The sequence below is a fragment of the Cyprinus carpio genome, chromosome A22, assembly GCF_018340385.1.
Source record: "Cyprinus carpio isolate SPL01 chromosome A22, ASM1834038v1, whole genome shotgun sequence".
NCBI lineage: Eukaryota > Metazoa > Chordata > Actinopteri > Cypriniformes > Cyprinidae > Cyprinus > Cyprinus carpio.
In genome coordinates, this window is record NC_056593.1 from 896,295 (window position 1) to 916,687 (window position 20,393).

The 20,393-nt window shown below is 35.6% G+C and overlaps 2 protein-coding genes across 2 annotated transcripts; one reads left to right on the forward strand and one right to left on the reverse strand.

The window, feature by feature from the left end:
• The first annotated feature begins 2,911 nt into the window (after nt 1-2,911).
• Nucleotides 2,912-3,957, forward strand: LOC122134833 (achaete-scute homolog 5-like). The gene has a single exon (XM_042711617.1). The coding sequence runs from the start codon at nt 3,103-3,105 to the stop codon at nt 3,598-3,600; it is 498 nt and encodes a 165-aa protein (XP_042567551.1). The 5' UTR covers nt 2,912-3,102; the 3' UTR covers nt 3,601-3,957.
• Nucleotides 3,958-8,851: 4,894 nt separating this feature from the next.
• Nucleotides 8,852-19,700, reverse strand: LOC109095004 (serine/threonine-protein kinase 38-like). Its single transcript, XM_042711604.1, has 13 exons — nt 19,377-19,700; nt 18,668-18,831; nt 18,373-18,424; nt 15,819-15,941; nt 15,639-15,722; nt 14,717-14,840; nt 14,324-14,478; nt 14,102-14,204; nt 12,158-12,219; nt 11,962-12,079; nt 10,550-10,769; nt 10,384-10,478; nt 8,852-9,273 (listed from the first exon to the last, which is right to left on the reverse strand). The coding sequence occupies exons 2-13, from the start codon at nt 18,796-18,798 to the stop codon at nt 9,131-9,133; spliced, it is 1,410 nt and encodes a 469-aa protein (XP_042567538.1). The 5' UTR covers nt 18,799-18,831; nt 19,377-19,700; the 3' UTR covers nt 8,852-9,130.
• Between the last annotated feature and the right edge of the window lie 693 nt (nt 19,701-20,393).

The following is a 20,393-nucleotide window of genomic DNA, read 5'->3' on the forward strand; positions in this document are numbered from 1 at the left end:
CAGATTAGAAGACGACGGAACGACAGACAGACAAGGTAGTGGATGTTACGGATAGATAGATACGAATAGAACAGATAGATAGATAGATAGATAGATATAGATAGACCATAGATAGACATAGATAGACAGATCGACAGATAGAAAGATAGGGGGGGGAGGGAGACAGACGGATGGATAGATAGATAAGACCAGGAATATGGACATAGGTAGACAGATCTATAGATAGATAGAGATAGGATAGATAGATAGATAGATAGATAGACAGACAGATGTAATTGGTAGATGTATAGACAGACATCACAGATAGACAGACAGATAGACAGACCCGATGCTAGACAGACAGACAGATGGATTGGTAGATGTCTAGACAGATAGATAGATAGATAGATAGATAAAATAGATCGATAGATAATAGCGACGATAGACAGACAGACAAACAGATAGACAGATAGGATGGATCGATATGAAAGACGAAGAGACGGACTACGGACGACGACGGACCGGAACGGACCCGGACGGACGGACGGACTTACGGACAGACGAAGACCCGCAGACAGACAGATAGCTAGATAGATATAGATAGATAGAATAGATAGATAGATATTTATAGATATAGACAGAGACACCCACACAGATCGACTAGACATGTGGATAGATAGATAGACACACGGATGGACGGACAGACAGATAGATAGATAGATAGATAGATAGATAGATAGACAGATAAACAGGACAGAGACAAACAAACAGATAGAACAGACGGGTGGATAGATTAGAAAGACAGAAGCCGACGGACGGACGACGGACAGACAGATAGATAGATAGATAGATAGATAGATAAGATATAGATAATAGATCAGATCGATAGATTAATAGATCAGAATAGATATGAAAGCGTGTGATTAAAACTTTGTTTTTATGTCAAATGATGTTCGTTGTTGAAGCTTGGTTATTATGTCAAATGAATGTTTTGAGCACAGAGGAAGAGGAAGCACAGCAATCACACACTCATTACACTGCGCTTCACTCCTAAAGACACGGAGGATATGAAACCCTCATCATCATCATCATCATCATCTGTAAATCTGACCGTACTGTGAAGTGAAGCTCCAGGATAAGCGTGTGTATGTTTCAGCGTCTGGATGACAGATCTGAGATCAGCAAACAATCGTCTGCAGCTTTCTGCACCCCGCTCTAATTTCAGACTCCAACACAAAACAAAGATCCATCTCTGCCGACTTCCTGAGACTCATCCTGCCTTTGAAATGTTTGTGCCAGAGTGTAAACACACACACACACACACGAGGGGCGGGACGCGGGCCAGCGGCAGGTAAAGCGCTGAGAGCTCACCTGTAACATCACTCAGGTGTGTGTGGAGATCCACAGACAGGAGAACCAGCTCCTCTTCCTCTCAGGTAAAACACGTCCAGTCTCCTCAACACCAGGTACTTTTGTTTCACTGTGCCTGTGATAAATTAAAACTAGTTTATGCTGATCAGATTTAAACCTGAACAATGACAGATCAAGTCAGCCATCTTTTAAGAATGAATCTGCATGAAGCATTTAACAGATGTTTGTGCAAAACAAGATTCTTTAATTCTGTATCTAAATATCTAAACTACTTTAATACTGCATTAAACTTTGATTTAAAGTATGTAAATATAATAGTTTAAAATATAATAAAACTATATTAAAATATATTGCACACTCCGCTATTGTGCTTATTGAATTATTTATTTTATACAATTTTTATATTGTATATATTGTTGTTTTTTGTGTATTATATGCATAAATGTGTGTGTACACTGCTTTGCATATAACAAAAATTGTATACATTTTAAAATCGAGTTGATCACAAAAATGTAATATTATAAATTAAAAATATATGTATATATGTAAAAAATATATGCTTCTGTTTATATTCAATTTGAATTGTTGCATTTAACTGCCTATATTTTTTTACAATAATTATTATAATAATTTGTTTTAAAAAAGATTGCTTAATTTAAAAATAATGTATTTATTATTTAAGTTGTTACCTTTAAATATTTATATTTGCATTATTTAATTTTTATCAATGTCTGAATAATGAAGAATATTATGTTTTAACTGTTGCTGCACATTCAGAAATACTGAGCATCTTTTTTTTATATATATTATCTGCAAAAGTTGCATCAGCTAATTTGATAATGACCCGTATGCATTTACACAAAAGGAACACCAAGATTGTTTTTCTTGGTAGTCCTCAACATGTTTTCATTCATAATTTCTCCACTGCTTCCATTTGTTTCTCAAGAATACGTCCAATTTGACACCACTTCACAGTTGAGGGGATTTCCACTGAGAGACAGATCAGACATCATTTAATGCTTCGCCTCAAGCTCCAATAAGCACAAGCGCAGAGATGTCTTTAAATTGAAAACACATTGAGGGATTAGATCTGATAGAGACCTGATTCCTTGTCTCAGTTGTATAGCACAGTCTGCTTTCCTCCTGTAACTCTTGTGTTGTACACAATGTTGTGAATTAGAGACGGATTACTGACACACTCTCGCACGCTTTTATCTACACACTGATGCAAGCATGCGGTCGTAGTAAATACTTTACCTGTGGGTGTATCAAACCTCTTTTAACTTCGGATTTCTGTCAATAAATTAAATGCGTTATTATTTGGATAACATGTCGATTCTAACTGAGTGAAATGCAACAGGCATTTGCATTCACAGACTATGTTTTGGGTCTTTTCCTCTGTGTTTTATGTCAAATCCGTGTTAATTGCAAGGACCGTCCCTGGGTTTATCCCACGTATTTGAACCTAAGACTAAATGGTTATTATGTTAATCTGGAGTGTGTTTGAAGTCTTCTGCTCTAAACTCTCGTCTGTCTCTCTCGAAATCCTTCACAGGGCTTTCAAAGAGCAGCAGAAGCTGTTTTCTGAGCGTCGGGGATTTAAACGAGGAAGAGGACGATGCTTCCTCACCTCAGGAAACACACGTTGATCCGCCAGTCTTAGAGACACTTCCTTGGGCGTGGCTTTTGTCTACGAACAAACAAACAGAACCAACTCCGATAGAAGCCCAGATTCGCACGCCTCATCTCAACATGGACGCGTCCCTCCAGGACTCTCACTGTCATTTGTCCAGGAGCAGCAGGTATTGTGCGCCCTCTGGTGGTTACAGAGGGAATGACGTATGTGCTGATCTTGCGTTGCCACTGTTCTTATACCCGACCCATGTTGATCAGCGAGTCTATGATAGATCCTACTGTAGCAGTGCATCACTGCTCTCATACCTGCCACCGTTCCACGGCAGCTTCGGCGTCTACGAATGTCCATTCGAGCCCGCCTTCATCCAGAAACGAAACGAGCGGGAACGCCAGCGCGTGAGATGCGTGAACCAGGGATATGCCAAACTACGCGACCACCTGCCCAACGGCACCACGGACAAACGGCTGAGCAAAGTGGAGACGCTGCGCGCGGCCATACGCTACATCAAGTACCTGCAGGATCTGGTGGAGAATGCGGGCAGGGCGGAGGAGAACGGAGGAGCATCACCGCTTTCCATTTCTGAATCGTCTTCTGAGGAGTCTGTTGGGAGTTAAAGTCGTACAGGAAACATCATTTAAATAACTTTTATCCCGCTACTCCAAAACGATGCTCAAACCCTGAGTGATTCTCAGAGAATAGCATATGTTTCAATGACGCAAAAGCACAATTTGTAATTCCAAAAGAGCTATCCAGGAAATGTGCAAATAATTACAGACATTTATTTATGTTTGGTGTTCAATAAAGTAATGAAATCTTCTGAAATGAGCTGAATGTGGCACAAGAGTGGCTAGCGTGACGTAGTGTGTTTTCAGACTGGGACATGAGGGCACAGGTGTCATGACGCCCAAAAAAAAGCCTTGAAATCAACACGACACCCTGTTTCTGCTCTTGAATTCTCATGTGAACTGTGATTTTTACACTTTTTTATTCAAATAAATCTTAAATTATACTGGGAATGGGGCTGTTTTTACTCAGACATACATAGTTGTTAGTCATCTTGTTTCTGTGTTTTTTTAAGTGATGTTCATAAACAGTTGTGGCCTTTAAATATTTAAGTTTAATCAAATTGGTTGTACAAATCATTTCAACCCATTTTTTTAATCATTTGTAGTTGAGTCCCCTAAATGTTAAATAAAATTAATTTTGCCATAACTTATCGATCATTTTTACAACACAAATAAACAAAACAAATTTATAAATAATAATAATAATTAATAAAAGTAATTATTGCTCATAAACCATGTAGAAATCACAATGAGTCATCTGTGAGTTGATAGGTTTGGCAACTCAGTGATGTCACAAAGCCCAAACAGAACAAGCCAATGAGAACACTCCAAAGTTTTCACTGTGAATGTCCTGCCTCTATATCGATGTCTCTGTGACCACGACTATGTCATGCTCAGTTGTTCCCTGACACACACACTTCAACTGAGTGACAACCATTGTCTATATTTATTTTTTAAGTCAGACAGCTGCAGTACTAACCAATGTGAGAGAGATAGATTGAGGGACAGACAGACAAAGAGACAGATGAAAGAGTGGATGGTGGGGACACGTTCATTTTTCAGCCACAGGATGATCCTGAACTATTGACCCGAGTACCTGATCTCCAGCATTCCTGCGCCTCCTGCATTGTTTCTGATTGAATCACGGCGGTAGCGGTGAAGTACCAATGAGCTCTTTCATCATGGATGAGGAGAGGCTCAAGAGGAAGCAGAGAGAGAAACTCAAGAAGCTCCAGCCCGCACGATCCCTCCTCTTCCTCATGCTGAAGAACCCTTTCCACAAGGCCTGCGACAACATCGTAGAGTGGAAGTATCCTTTAACAAATCAGAAAATATGCTTTTAATTACAATAACAAATATAAAATGTATCTATAGAATATTTGATTTGCTGATAAACAAATTTGTGGTTCATTTCTTATTATCAGTGTTGGAAACAGATGTACTTACAGTTTTGAGGAAACTGTGATATGTTTAATTTTTTCAGGATTCTTTAGGCAGTAAAGCTCGAAAGAACAACATTTTTTAAGTAGAAATCTTTTGTAACATAAATGTCTTTACTGTCACTTTTATTGATAAATTTAATGTGCCCTTGATTAATAAAAGTATTAATTTATTTTTTAAAAATCATACTTTTATTATAATACAAAATGAATAATAATTTATTAAAATAATAATTAGAAATAAAAATAGTTAATATTTCTAATAATTTAGAAATCAATTAAATCAAATTAAATTACAAATAAAGTTGTTTTCCTGCATTAAAATTGTAAAACTTTTATAGATCAGCAATTTTTAAAGGAGTTCATGTTTATGCTTCAGTTAAGCATTAGCATTAAGCAACTTCAATCTCCAACAATAAAAACAAACACAAATTAGACTATTTGTTACATTCTGTGACATGCTAAAAAAAATAAAACAAAACATCTTAAATTACTGACTTTGACCTCATACACTCCCTCAACATATAAAGCCGTACCAATACCTGTAAACTCCGCCTTAAGACACACCCCCAACCTATAGACCACACCCTCATACACTCCTCAACCTATAAACTCCTCTCCAATACCTGTAGACTCAGCCTTAAGACACACCTCCTTACCTAGGGATCACACCTCGATGCACTACCTCAACATATCTGCATGCTTTCGAATCACTCTTGCAGTATTTTGATGCCAAACACTGATCACTCTGCACAGCGCCGCTTCAAGTTGATCACACCTTATATAAACACTTCACCAATACCTGTAGACTCCACCTTAAGACACACCCCCAACCTACAGACCACACCCTCATTTACTCACATAGTACATAAACACCTCATCAATTCCAGTAGAATCCACCAAGACACACATTAACCTACAGACCACACCCTCATATGCTCCTCACTCCCACAAAATATCAATCCCTCAATACCTGTAGACCAGTGGTTTTCAATCCTGGTCCTGGGGCCCCTCCCCTGGGGTCTCTCTTATCTGACACACACACACACAGTTCAGTTCATGGAGTCTCTCCTACTGAACTGATGATCTGAATCAGGTGTGTTAAAAAAGGGAGACATGCCAGTTGTGGAGAGTGGTGAGTTCTTAAGCAGTTTTTAAATGTTTATTTTCTACACCTCGTTTAAATCGATCTGAAATCAGCAAGCACGTGGCTTGTGTGGAAACCATGTGGATCCTTTCACGATTTTAAGTTGATAATAAATGAAAAACAACATTAAAATAACACTTTTGCAAGTTATTGCATATAGTGAAATAACTTTTTTCTTTGCAGTTATGAAGAAGACAAAGATAAAGCATTAAAATAAAGGTAAACAGAGTCCATTTTGATTGCAGGCTGATTTTAAATGAGAAATAACGTGAAAAAATGAAGTTTTTACTTCATTTTTTTCGCCGATTTAGTTTCTTTGTAATTATGACAAAGATTCAGAAGTTAAATAGGGTCCATTCTGATTTTCAGATTCCAGTCCATCAGTTAACGTCTTAATGTTGGATTTTTCATCTTTTGTCTTCTCCAGATGTTAACTGATGGACTGGAGTGCTGTGGATTACTTGTGGATTATTGTGATGTTTTTATCAGCTGTTTGGACTCTCATTCTGACGGCACCCATTCACTGCAGAGCATCCATTGCTGAGACACTGATGCAGTGCTACATTTCTACCTGATGAAGAAGGTCGAGGGGTAAACATACACACAGACTCGAACCTTGAGAGATACGATACGCTCAAACGCACAACAAAACCTAACGGAGTGCATTAGTCCTGCCCACTTTTTCCATTTTTTTACGATATTTTTGTTAAACATTTTATATGCCATGAAGCAAACCAAAACAGCTACGAAGAGAACAACAACATTAAAAACTTTTATTTGAAGAAGAAAAATATCTGAAAATTGGACAAAAACAAAGGTACAAGGCTGCAAACCTAATGAGGGAAAAGAACTACAATCACATTAAGCGTTGCAAATGTTATAATCGCATTAAAAATGACAGAGAAATATGAAACTATTCATTTAAAGTTGTTGATTGCATCTAGAAAACCAATATATTTTATGTTTTAATGCAAAATATGCACACATATATGTATTTGAGTAGGGTTGCAAAAGGGCTTCATGGGAGTGGGCGGAGCTTAAAAGCTTTGTAATTTGCTGCCCCAACTCTCTAAGCGGTGGAATTTTCTGCACTGCATTATGGGTAATGTAGTTTTTCCACCACCAAATTCCACTGTTAAGCATAATTGCTGACTGATGGTTAAAACAAAAGCATTTTCCTTTGATTAACAACCAACACTTTAAAGGTTTAAGTTATGGTTAAAACGGACATTTTTTTTTTATTTGCTTTAATTCCAGAGCCCACCCTGACTCTATTGTGCGTCTCTGTAAGGAGAAGGTGAAGCGGCGTCCAGGTGGGAAATCTGAGGTCATCTACAGCTACGTCCAGCGACCCTTCATCCAGCTGTCCTGGGAGAAAAGAGGAAGGGAAGAGCAGACACGTGGACTTCCAGTGCGTCCCCAACCTCGTCGCCATCATGGGGGAGGAGCCTATTCGGGCCACGCCCACTCCACAGGTCGACGAGTTAGATCGGCTGAACGGCCCCGCCCCTCCCGGTCTCGACCAATGACTGATGGAGCTGGAACACTGGATAATCATTTAACTCATTCATAATCATGATGACATAATTATTCGCTCACTAATATTCAGCCACTTATTTCATATTCATATACACACGTCATATTGACTCATATCGGTTCAGTCTCATGGATAGATGACCTTTGAACTTTAAAAGTACTTGAGATCTTTTCACCTTTGTGTCCTTGAGCAAGATTACTGCACTGCACCAGACATTAGATAAACGATATTTGCTCAATCAAAAAACTTAATCACTTTTTAAGGGCTTTAGATTATTAAAGATATCATGCATCAGTTTAGTGAGGATTTTCTGTTTGTTGGCGCCCTCTAGTGTCAAGGAATATGAAGATGATGTGTAGAAGACAGAGTAGAATAGTGTAAATATCACTTATAAAACTCTTTTTAAGGATTTTCTTGTGTTTTTGAATAAAAGCATCTGCAAAAGTTTGAAATAATTTAGATGTTTTGTGCGTGTGTGTGTATTGTTCTTCAGTTCAACAAGGCTGCATTTATTTTATCAAATTATTTTTTATTTTTTTTATATATATTTTATTTATTTCAGTTTAAAACAGCTGATTTCTATGTTAATATGTGTTAAACTGTAATTTATTTCTGTGATTTTCTGCATCATTACTCCAGTCTTCAGTGTCACATGATCTTCAGAAATGTTTTTCAAAAATTAAAAAAAAAAATTTTTTTTGACTGGTATAGTGACAGACATTAATCACTAGTTTTTGTATCTTTGTTCATTTTATTCTGTAAATGAATTAAAAAGCATGTAACATTTTTAATGCATATATTTATAAACTTTAAATGCACTTCTGGAAATGAACAGAAGATGACAAGGATATAAACACATTAAAAAAAACAGCTCACGGTTAAATATCAATACAAAAATATTCATGATGCACTGCATGCTAAATGAGAAAAGAGTCTTTAATGTGAAACTAGGATTGAATTGAAAGCTTCAGAACCCGTGGTGTTTATTCGATCGTACCCAAAATAAAGCAGACTTTCAGCACTGAACGACCCTCCGATCGTACCTTTGACAGTCAAATCTAAAGACGAGAGTCAGAAAGCTGCACACACACATTCAAACACTAACTGCATCTATGGGGGCGGCACCCATAGTTTGTCATTATAATCAAAAATAAACACGATTGTCTCCGCAAATAAACATGAGGGGAAAAAGTGAGGCTTTCTAGCCCAAAAAATCACATAAGGCACAATATATTTATACATATAAAGCTTTAAACATCTTGAGAAGAGCTATCATTTATAGAGAAGTGTGCGTCTTTTGGTATTAGAGCTTGTCCACAAACGCTTTTCAGAAGATTTCCAGCATGAGACCTCCGCTCCGATGATCTTCAAGCGTGGGTGGAAAGAGAAAACGCTGCAAAGTGTGTGTCTGCGGAAGACTGGATAGTGTATTTGGCAGTAAGAGAGGGTTTTTCTCTATCGCTTGCCGCTCTTCATGTAGGCGGGGATGGCTCCTCGTGCCGTCAGGCCCTCGAAGCGCTTGTAGGTGTAGTTGATGAAGACCCAGTCCTTGTTCTTGAAGTCTGACTCCGGGTGATGGTTGCTGGCCACCGCCGGACCTCCACAAAACACCAAACACAGTTCAGACACGATTCGATTCGGTTCAGAGTCACATCATCTCATCAGGTGCATCAGGAAATAAAACCTGTCTGAAAACTATAACCTGTCAGTTACTCTACTATACTATTAAAGACTCAAAGTAACAACTGATTTGTTATAATGCACATATAAAACAATAACTTTTTATAATGTTTCTAGTTCAATTCCTTCCTTTTTTTAAATATAAACATTTAAAATTAAAAATTTTCCTTTTTGGTGTAAATTTATTTTGAAGCATTCACTTAATTTAATTATATTACTTTAATAATTTATAAAAAAAAAAAAATTATTCCTGGTGTAATTTATTTTAAAGAATTAATTAAATTTAAATATTATTACATTTGTCCTTGATGTAGTTTATTTTTAAGCATTAATATAAATTGATTAATTTACTTATATATAAATAACATATTACATTTACACTTCTCGTTGTAATTTAGTTTGAAGAATTAATTTAACTTATTATTTCATTCGTCATTTTAAATGTGATTTATTATGAAGCATTAATGTACTTTAAGAAATTTTTTTCTTCTTGATATAATTTAATATTTTATTATCTTAAGATAATAAACCATTTGTTGTTTGTAATGACAGATTTGTTTTTACTCAAACTCTTTTTTTTAATAAACATTAAATGGAAAAAATCAACATTTTCTTTCTCGATGCAATTTATTTTGAAGCATTAATTTAATTTACTTTAATAATTCATTAACATTTGTCCTTCTTTATGTAATTTACTTTGAAACTTTAAATGTAATTATTCATTTTTTTTTCTTGATGTAATTTATTATGAAACATTAAATTTAATTATTAATTTTTTTTTTTTGATGTAATTTATTTTGAAACATTACATTTAATTATTAATTTTTTTTTTTCTTTATGTAATTTATTTTGAAATATTTAATTTTTTGAATAAATTTAAATGTTTTCCTTCTTGCTGTAATCAAAGACTATAGAATACTTAAGACGTGTCACTCGACTTCACTTGTCTTAAATGGACTTTGATGTAATTTAATAAATTAATTTTTTTTTTTTTTTTTTAAACTGTCGACCTTCTAAAAGAGTCTTACTGGAGGGCTGCAGGATGTCGGACTCGGGGAACTCGTCGAAGTTGGACGTGTCGTCGATGCTCTTGATCTCGATGGGGATCGCAGCGGGTCTCTCTCTGTGAACGAGAGCAGAATCATCGTCAGATCAGATCGTTTACGATCAAACACACGCGTCACACACTCAGACCTGATGTGATCGTAGTCGACGCCCTCGAAGAAGCCGTTCCTCTTGATGTCGTCGACGCCGGCGGCTCCGATGCGATGGTCAGCCTCGCAGCAGAAGCGCAGGATCAGAGCTTTCGCTCGCTCCGAGATCGGCACCTCAGGAGGAAACACCAGCGTCTCCTTCCAGCTCATCACCTTCTTATACGTCTCCTGAGGAGTCTCGGAGCAGAACGGAGGGTAGCCTATACACATATAAAAAAAACACAAAAAAAAAAAAAAATAAAATAATTAATTTTTTTTTATGTATGGTAGTTTTTTTTTGTCGTGAAAGCGAAACACTTTCTTTGGTATTAATAGTTAAGTTGTATTTCAACACTGTTCCAGAACAGTCTGGAATGTGTTCCTGTAGCTCAAGTGGTAGAGCATTGCGTTAACAAGCGCAAGGTTGGGGGTTCGATTCCCCGGGAACACATGATAGATAAAAGTTGATAGCCTGAATGCACTGTAAGTCGCTTTGGATAAAAGCGTCTGCTAAATGCATAAATTTAATTTAATTTTTAACAGTCCAACCCAAATATTCAGATGTGTGCAGCACATTTTATGGAGGATGAGGACTGTTTCCAGAATCAGTAGCCTACAATGCGTCAGTGGCACAACGGCTGTTTCTATAAAGTTGGGCAGTTCAGACTTTCTCAAGGACAGTCTGGCGCTTCTGACTCACAGCCTGTAAGTACGTTTTTTATATTTAAATAATTTGACAATGATGATTCAAACTCGAGTTTTGAGCAGTGTAGAGTAGAGCTTGTTTGTCGTTTTTCAGATCACAAATACAGACATGGTTTTATGTTTACGCAACACAATGCGTAAAAACACAGTATAATTCATTACAATCAGTAATTAAGTCCCCACTGGATGCAACAGATGCCTCGTTTGTAATGGGTTTTATTGGTTTTGTCTCGTCTAGTGATGTTCGGATCGCAAACGAATCTTCTATTTAACCGGATCTTCTTAGTGAACCAATCGAACCAGTTCATCAAATCTATCTGAATCGTTTGAAAACGGTTCACGTCTCCAGTACACACTAATCCACAAATTATTTAAGTTATTCGGTTTATAAACGTGCCTTTCACTCCCTCTGACACGAAATAAACCAGTATCCCAAGTTATTCAGTTACTCCTAACAGTACACAGACTGAATTGCTGAAAGAGAACTGATGATGGGATGTGCTCGAGCAGAGCAGCTGGACTGAGTCTCGTGCTGCTGAGACACACATCACAGTATGTTAAGAGGTCACAGTGTGGTGAGGGACGCTTGAGGAATTCAGCCAATCACAATGCACTGGATAGCTGGCCAATCAGAGCACACCTCACTTTTCAGAATGTCATATGACCCCTTTAAACTGATTCTGAACGAGTATAAATTTCTCTTCTTACCAATCAGCATCTCGTACATGATGACGCCCAGACTCCACCAATCGCAGAGCTTGTTGTATCCGGTCTGCATGAAGACCTCCGGCGCGATGTAGTCCGGCGTTCCCACCGTGGAGAAGGCCTGAAAGAGGCGGAGCAACATAACGCATCACTTCCTGTTTGGGTTGAACGGGCTAATAAAGCTGTCGCTAACACTGACCAGCTGCCTCCGGTTTCTCTTCCACGTCTCGGCCTTCCTCTTGGAGTTCATGTGCTGAAACGCTATGAGAAACACGCGCAAATTACTCATAAAATACTGAACACTCAAATATGAACATGAATATTAACTAGTAAACTCTGTTGGCTTGACAAAGCCAGGTCTGAACATTTAAACTTGAAGTTTGAAGGTTTTACTCAGAGAAAGTCAATAACTAACATGATTTAGCACATTGTTACCACCTTTAAGCATGTTGTTAGCATGGAATAGCACGTTTTAACACTATGCTAGCATGTTGTTAACTGGTTTTCTAACATTTTACCACATGGCTAGCATGTAGCATGTTGCTAACATGTTTTTTAACATGTTTATCATGTTGTTATATGGTTTTATGTTTTTTTTTGGTTTTGGCTAACGTGAATTAGCATGTTGTTAACATTTCTACCATGTTTAACATTTTGCTAGTATGAGTTAGCATGTTGTTGACAGGTTTTCTAACATTTTACCACATGGTAAGCATGTAGCATGTTGTTAACATGTTTCTAACATGTCTATCATGTTGTTAACAGGTTTTCAACATGTTTTACCACATGGTTAACATGAACTAGCATGTTGCTAACACATTTTCTACCATGTTTAACGTTGCTAGTATGAGTTAGCATGTTGTTAATAGGTTTTAACACTATGCTAGTATGAACAGGCATGTTTGCTAACATGTCTATAACCTGTTTAACAGGGCACTAGCATGTTTTAACAATATGCTAATAAGGATTAGTTTGTGGCTAGCATGTTTTTAACATGTTTAACATATTGCTATCATGTTTTCAAACTATGTTTTCATGTTTCTAACCTGGTTCAGCACATGGCACACATGTTGCTAGTTTTAATTATGTTGTTAACAGGTTTTCTAACATTTTACCACATTACTAGCATGTAGCATGTTGTTAACATGTTTCTAACATGTCTATCATGTTGTTAACATGTTTTCAACATTTTTTACAACATGGTTAACATGAACTAGCATGTTGCTAACATAAGTCTATCATGTTTGACATGTTACTACCATGAATTAGCATTACGTTAACAGGTTTTAACACTATGCTAGTATAAACTAACATGTTGCTAACATGTCTCTGGCATGTTTAACATGGTGCTAGCATGTTTGAACACTATGCTAACATGAATTAGTATGTTGCTTACATGATTAAGCACAGGTTAGCTTGAATTCCCATGACGTTAACGAGTTTAACATGTTGCTGACATGTTTTAACATTATGCAAACAAGAATGTGCTAGCATGTATCTAAAATGTTTTACACATGGCCAGCATATTTAACACATTAACATGTTGCTAACATGTTTCTAATATGTTTAATGTTACTAGCATGAAATATCATGCTGCTAGCAATATGCTTGAATTAACATGTTGCTAGCATATCTTTAGCATGTTTAACATGTTGCTAGCATGCTTTAACACTATGCTAGCATAAATTAGCATGTGCTAACATGTCTAGCATGTTGCTATCATGTTTTAAAAAGTATGCTACGTGGATTTAAACACATGGCTAACATGTTTCTTACATGTTTAGCATGTTTTAACACTAGGCTAGCATGGATCAGAATGTCGTTATCATGTTAGTACATGAATTATCTGGTTGATTGGATGTTGTAAGACAATGCTTTCATGATTAGCGTGTTGCTAAGATATTTAACACATGGCTAACATGAATTAATACTTTGCTAGCATGTTTCTAGCATGATTTAACATGTTTGCTAACACACTGCTAGCATGTTTTAGCATGTTATCGATAGGCTTTGCTCTAAAGGAGTTGTCGTGTAAAAGTTTTCACCCCCTGAATGGAAGTCGATGGGAGTTTGCGCTGTTTGGAAGTCCGACACGGAAATTCAAAAAGAGAATTCCGATTAGCCTGAAGCTTTGTTCACTCACTGAGGTCGTTTGATTGGCTGTGCTTCAGGTTACGGTAAAACTCGGTCCGATGCGCCTTTTTGAGTCCCGTACACAAGCCGTAATCAGACAGCTTGACGTGACCCTGAAACACAAACAAACACAAACTCAGCTCTCGCTGACAGAGAAGTGCTGTAAAGAAGCAGAAGAGGGCACAGGAAGTGTGTTATTGAGTCACTTCCTGTTCCTGCCAGGGTGTTTGACCTTGGAGTCCAGCAGCAGGTTGTCTGGTTTGATGTCTCGGTGAATGAAGCCCAGCTGATGGATGAAGTCGATGGCCAGAACTGTCTCGGCTACGTAGAACTGCGTCTCCTCCTCCGTCAGCGTGTCCTTCTTCATCAGTAGGGTCATCATGTCTCCTGGAGAACACAAGAGATGTTTCATGTGCTGGAGCATCAGAAGCACAGGGAGGGATCTGGATTCTTGATTCACTGATTCACTGAAAAGAATCAACTCAAATTGTTCTTGTGAGTCAGTTCTTTTCTAATGAATTGCTTCTGAAGAAATGTTTCAAAACAAAATGAAGTAAAGTGTGCATGAAGACACATATGAAATCTACTTAAGTACAAAATGAAGAAGTTGATCACACACTCTCACCTCCGGGTAGGAACTCCATGAGTAAGTAAAGATTCAGTTTGTCCTGAAAACTGTAGAACATTTTCACCACCCACAGACTGTCTGCCTGAACCAAGATGTCCCGCTCCGCCCGGATATGACCCACCTGAGGCAGAAAATTTAAATAAATTAAATAACAACATAAAATATGAATTAAACATAAATACATTTAATAATAAAGTGTGACAAAAAAATAAAAATAAATAAATAAAAAATTAAAATGACGCAATAAAATGACATAAAATAATTAAACAAATTAAAACATTTAAAAAATAAAATAACATAAATACAAAATGACAGAAATGACATAAAATGACAAAAAGTAAAATACATATTATAAAATATAAAAATAACAAAATATAAAAACAACAAAATAAAATTAGATAAAACCACAAAAATGACATAAAATAACCTAAAATAATTAAATTAAATTAAATTAAATTAAATTAAATTAAATTAAATTAAATTAAATTAAATTAAATGTGATAACATCAAATAACCAAATAAAATGATAAAATAGAACATAAATTAAAAGATAACACAAATGAAAATGAAAATTAGATAAAATAAAAAAACTATTACAAAACAAAATATAATTATACAACAAAAAAAAATTACAAAATAAAATAAATAAGATAAAACAAAAATAACACAATGACATTAAACAAAATAAAATACATAAAATAAAATGAAAAAAGAATATTTTTAACAAAAGTATTTAAAAAATAAAATAACAGCAAACAACCTAATAAAACAACACAAAAATCACAAAATAAAATTAAATAAACAATAAAATTCATTATTTAACATACTTCTGTGTGTTAATATTTCTTTCCATTAGCACTATCATTATTTTACTTGTGGTCTAGAGAAGCTTGTGATCATTCGATCCGTTAAGCGTCACCTGCTCTTTCTGCAGCATGTCGGCTTTGCGAAGGATCTTCATGGCGTAAACGTGTCCCGTGTCTTTCTTCTGAACCAAACGCACCTGCAGACAGCAGAAACACATTTATGTACTCTATTACACACACACACACACACACATATTCATCAGTGTGTCATCAGCGCTCATTATCATAATCACCTCCCCAAATGCTCCTCGTCCAATCACCTTCAGCGACTCGAAGTCTTCCAGACCCAGTCTGGTTCTCTTCAGCCGCAGGAACTCGGTCTCCTTACGAGCGTGTTGGGAGCGGCGCATGCGCTTCTGGAACGCAACATTCATGTATATGCCGATATTTGTACATTCATATACAAATGAGTGTAAAGGCACATTCACACCATAACTGTAATGATAACTAAGATAAGTCGATAAAAAGAAGAGCAAAGTCCACATCACAACTATCAGGTTCAGAGCTGGGGGGGTTTTCCAGCTGATGAACGATAAGAACATTGACAATCCAATATAGTTATCGTTATATTTTGCATTATAGTAATTATGGTTATAATTATGATTATAGTAATCATTATAGATATCATTATCATTACAGTTATTGTTTCCATTTAACCTATTGTTATAGTTATGAGATATTATTATGATTACAGTTATCGTTTAGCGTTCATTAACATTAATGTAAAAATACATACTGTTGTGATTATATATTATATATATCTATATATATATATATATATAATTATATATATATATATATCATTATAATTTATTTGTTATGATTACAGTTATATTTTATAATTACCCGTTATTTCATTATAGTTATCGGTACAGATATTGTTATGTTTACAGTTATTGTTATCATTTAGGTTACTGTTCTCATTATGATTACAGTTATTGTTATAGTTAATGTTATTCTAGTTATTGTTATAGATATCGTTATGATTACAGTTATCATCATTTTAATAGTTAGCATTATCATTTATCATTATACTTAAGATTACAGTTATACCTATTGTTATGATTACAATTATCATTACAATTACCGTCATTTCATTATAGTTATCATTACAGATATTGTTATGATTACAGTTATCATTATTATTATAGTTAGCATTATCATTTATTGTTATACTTATGATTACAGTTATAGTTACTGTTATAACTGTTTTTATTGTTATAATTGTTTTTTTTATTGTTTTAATTGTTATTATAATTGTTATATTGTTATTGTTATAATTATCGGTACAGATATTGTTACGATTACAGTTATCATTACAGCTACTGTTATCATTATAGTAATCATTATAGATTTTATAATTATAGTTCATTATAGCTACTGGTTATAGATATAGTTATGATTACAGTAATTGTTATATATACCATTATTTCATTATAGTTATCAGTACAGATATTGTTATCATTATATTTAACATTATAGATTTTGTTACGGTTATAGTTTTTTATAGCTACTATTATAGATATCGTTGTGATTACAGTTATCGTTATCATTTAGCATTATTACAGTTAATGTTATACATATTGTTAAGATTTATATATATATCTATATATATATATATAGATATATATATATATATATATAATTATAATTTATTGTTATGATTAAGTAATTGTAATTGTTATAATTACCGTCATTTCATTATAGTTATCGGTACAGATATTGTTATGATTACAGTTATTGTTATAGCTACCATTGTCATTATAATTATTTTTATAGATATCGTTATGATTAGTTATCATTATTATAATCAGCATTATCATTTATTGTAAACTTATGATTGCACTTATAGTAACTTTTATGGTTATACTTATCGGTACAGATATTGTTATGATTACAGTTATCATTATTATAATCAGCATTATCATTTATTGTAAACTTATGATTACACTTATAGTTACTTTTATGGTTATAATTATCGGTACAGATATTGTTATGATTACAGTTATCATTATTATAATCAGCATTATCATTTATCGTAAACTTATGATTACACTTATAGTTACTTTTATGGTTATAATTATCGGTACAGATATTGTTATGATTACAGTTATCATTATAGCTACTGTTGCCATTATAGTTATCATTTCAGATTTTGTTATGATTGTAGTTCATTATAGCTACTGTTATAGATATTGCAGATGAATACAGATATCATTAAAGCTACTGTTATGATTATAGTTCGTTATAGCTACTGTTATAGATATTGTTATGATTACAGTTATCGTTATCATTTAAGTTACTGTTCTCATTATGATGAGTTAATATTTACACTTTCTAGTTTATTGTTATGAATACTGTTATGATTACATTTGTAGTTATCATGATCGTTCTACTTAAGAGTACAGTTATTGTTATAGATAACATTAACATATTGTTATGATTACAGTTATCGTTACAGCTACTGTTATCATTATAGTTAACATTATAGATTTTGTTACAATTATAGTTTGTTATAGCTACTATTATAGATATCGTTGTGAGTACAGTTTTCGTTATCATTTAGCGTTTATTACAGTTAATGTTATATATATTGTTAAGATTATATATATATATATATATATATATATATATATATTTATAATTTATTGTTTATGATTACAGTAATTGTTATAATTACCATTATTTCATTATAGTTATCGGTACAGATATTGTTATGATTACAGTTATCGTTATGCACGTTACAGTTATGATTGCTGTTCTTGGTGTGGTGTGTGTATTTGTTACCTCTTCATCAGGCAGTCCTTCCTCATCCATCACCTTCTCCAGTTTTTGCTGTCTGTCAACAGAATGTTTCAAATCACAAGACGCAGACCTTACTTTATAAACACTGAGTAAACGAGCAACACAGGAAGAGAGTGTTTCACCACAGAGGAATGACGTCACACACTGCACACTTCAGATCAGAGATCTGGTTCTCTAATATCACACTCTTAAGTGTGACTCCAGCATGTTTTGGGCCGCTGTGGAGAATAACGAGCTCTTTGTGAAGCCGTAACACTCTTTGTCATTGTGCCTCTACCTCATCTCCCTCTCCTCGTGTTGTGTTATGAGGTTGCTGTAGAAGTTCTCCAGCGTGACCTTGGCCATGGTCACTCCGCGCTTGGTGTGGTTGCTCATAAGGAGGCTGGAGGCGTGGCCTCGGGTCGCCATGGTTACCGGTCTGGAACCGGTTGGGATGCAGATCTGCAGGAGTTTACAAACACAACATGATTTACATGTGCAGCGGAGTCACGTTACACTCGTGTACCATACTACAGTCACACAAGAAATACAAATAATAAGGTATTACCATGACTTTAACTATCAGAGAATACTACAATATGAGCTTTTGGAGTCTTTTAAAGAGCATCTAACACACCCAGACTCAGTCAGTCAGGAAACAGCCTCTGCGTCACTCAGACACATTATGGAAAAAAGAACAATGTGGCCATAAAAACATTTTGGCAGAAGTTATTCAGACAGTCTGTTCAGAATCTGCGGTCTGAAGTGCAAATATAGAGAGAGGGAACTCAGATCACTTTCAGGAACAATAGGTACTTAACCCATTATTATTTAACAGACATGCTTGACAATGAAAGAGGAAATATGAGGAATATATATATATTTTATATAAATTCTAAACATTTTAAACTTCTGTCGCATTCGTTAAGCCTTCTATCACATACAGCATTTGGGATAAATTAAGTAAAAATATGAAACACGTGTATGTTTTATAAAGATGTCCTTACAGAAGTTCAGAACGTATAATTGTGGAATGAGGGTGAGGGGGCGGGGTCACAGCCGTGACGTCAGCGGCGAGCGTTCCACCAAACACGCTAAACTCAACGATTAAACGACACAAAACGCCGAAAAGCTGACGTGAAGTTCCTCAGAGCTTCTCTCGGGCTCTTGAAGGACGATGTCTGCCTCGACACGTTTTCTCTCTTCCCAAAAAAAAAGAAAAAAAAGGGAGATTTTTCCAAGTGTGTTTTTTTTTTAGACGCGCTGAGCTTGAAAAAAACGGAACGGAGACACGCGTGGTGCGTGTGTGAAACGCGACTTTATCCAGCAACTAAAAGCGTTATCCTGCGCTTTACCGTCATCTGACCAGGTGCGGCCCGGAATAATGCCCCCTAACACCAGATTCATCAGTTACTGTCGCAATATAATGATGCATAATTAACATATTTAGATTCAGTATGCGTCATTTAGTATTCATGTTTCAGTCATAGAGACATCTTTTAAAAAAGTACCAGATCGCTGAATCATAACCATAACCAAAAACCAGCGTATTTACACGACGCTTCAGAGAATACCATGGTATTACTGTGGTATAATCACGAGTGAAATCCGATTTGTCTGTATTACTCTGTTTTTATTCATAAGTAGCCTTGTATTTGGATGTCGCGTGTTCTGAATTGTTAAGCGTCTGGAATATTGTCCTGAATATTTAATAATGTTTTGTTGCAGCTGTGAGGAAACAGGAAGTGCTGCGCGCGGCCGGCGTGACGTGCGCTCGAGGGGGCGTGGCCTGTAGGCGTCTTCTAACTCGCGATTGGTGAACAGGTAAAATGATTAGCACTTTATGATTTTATTATTATTTATTTTTTTTCAGTTATAAATGAACTTTTCTTGTTTTGAAGGTGTCCAGCCGTCCTGCTGTGGCTCTGCGCAGTGGGCGGAGTCAGGCTCGGACTCGGGCTGTGATTGGCTGAGGGGGATGAGTGGGTTGACGGGGGCTCACTGGCGGCGGGGGGCGGGGTGGG

Excerpts from the sequence above, each read along its gene's own strand:
- LOC109095004 (XM_042711604.1), bottom strand. The coding sequence starts at position 18,798 with ATGGCGACCCGAGGCCACGCCTCCAGCCTCCTTATGAGCAACCACACC. Across the intron at positions 15,942-18,372 it reads AAGGACTGCCTGATGAAGAG|AAGCGCATGCGCCGCTCCCA; the intron begins GTAACAAATACA and ends GTTGCGTTCCAG. Across the intron at positions 10,479-10,549 it reads GTCGACTACGATCACATCAG|AGAGAGACCCGCTGCGATCC; the intron begins GTCTGAGTGTGT and ends TCTCGTTCACAG.
- LOC122134833 (XM_042711617.1), top strand. The coding sequence starts at position 3,103 with ATGGACGCGTCCCTCCAGGACTCTCACTGTCATTTGTCCAGGAGCAGC.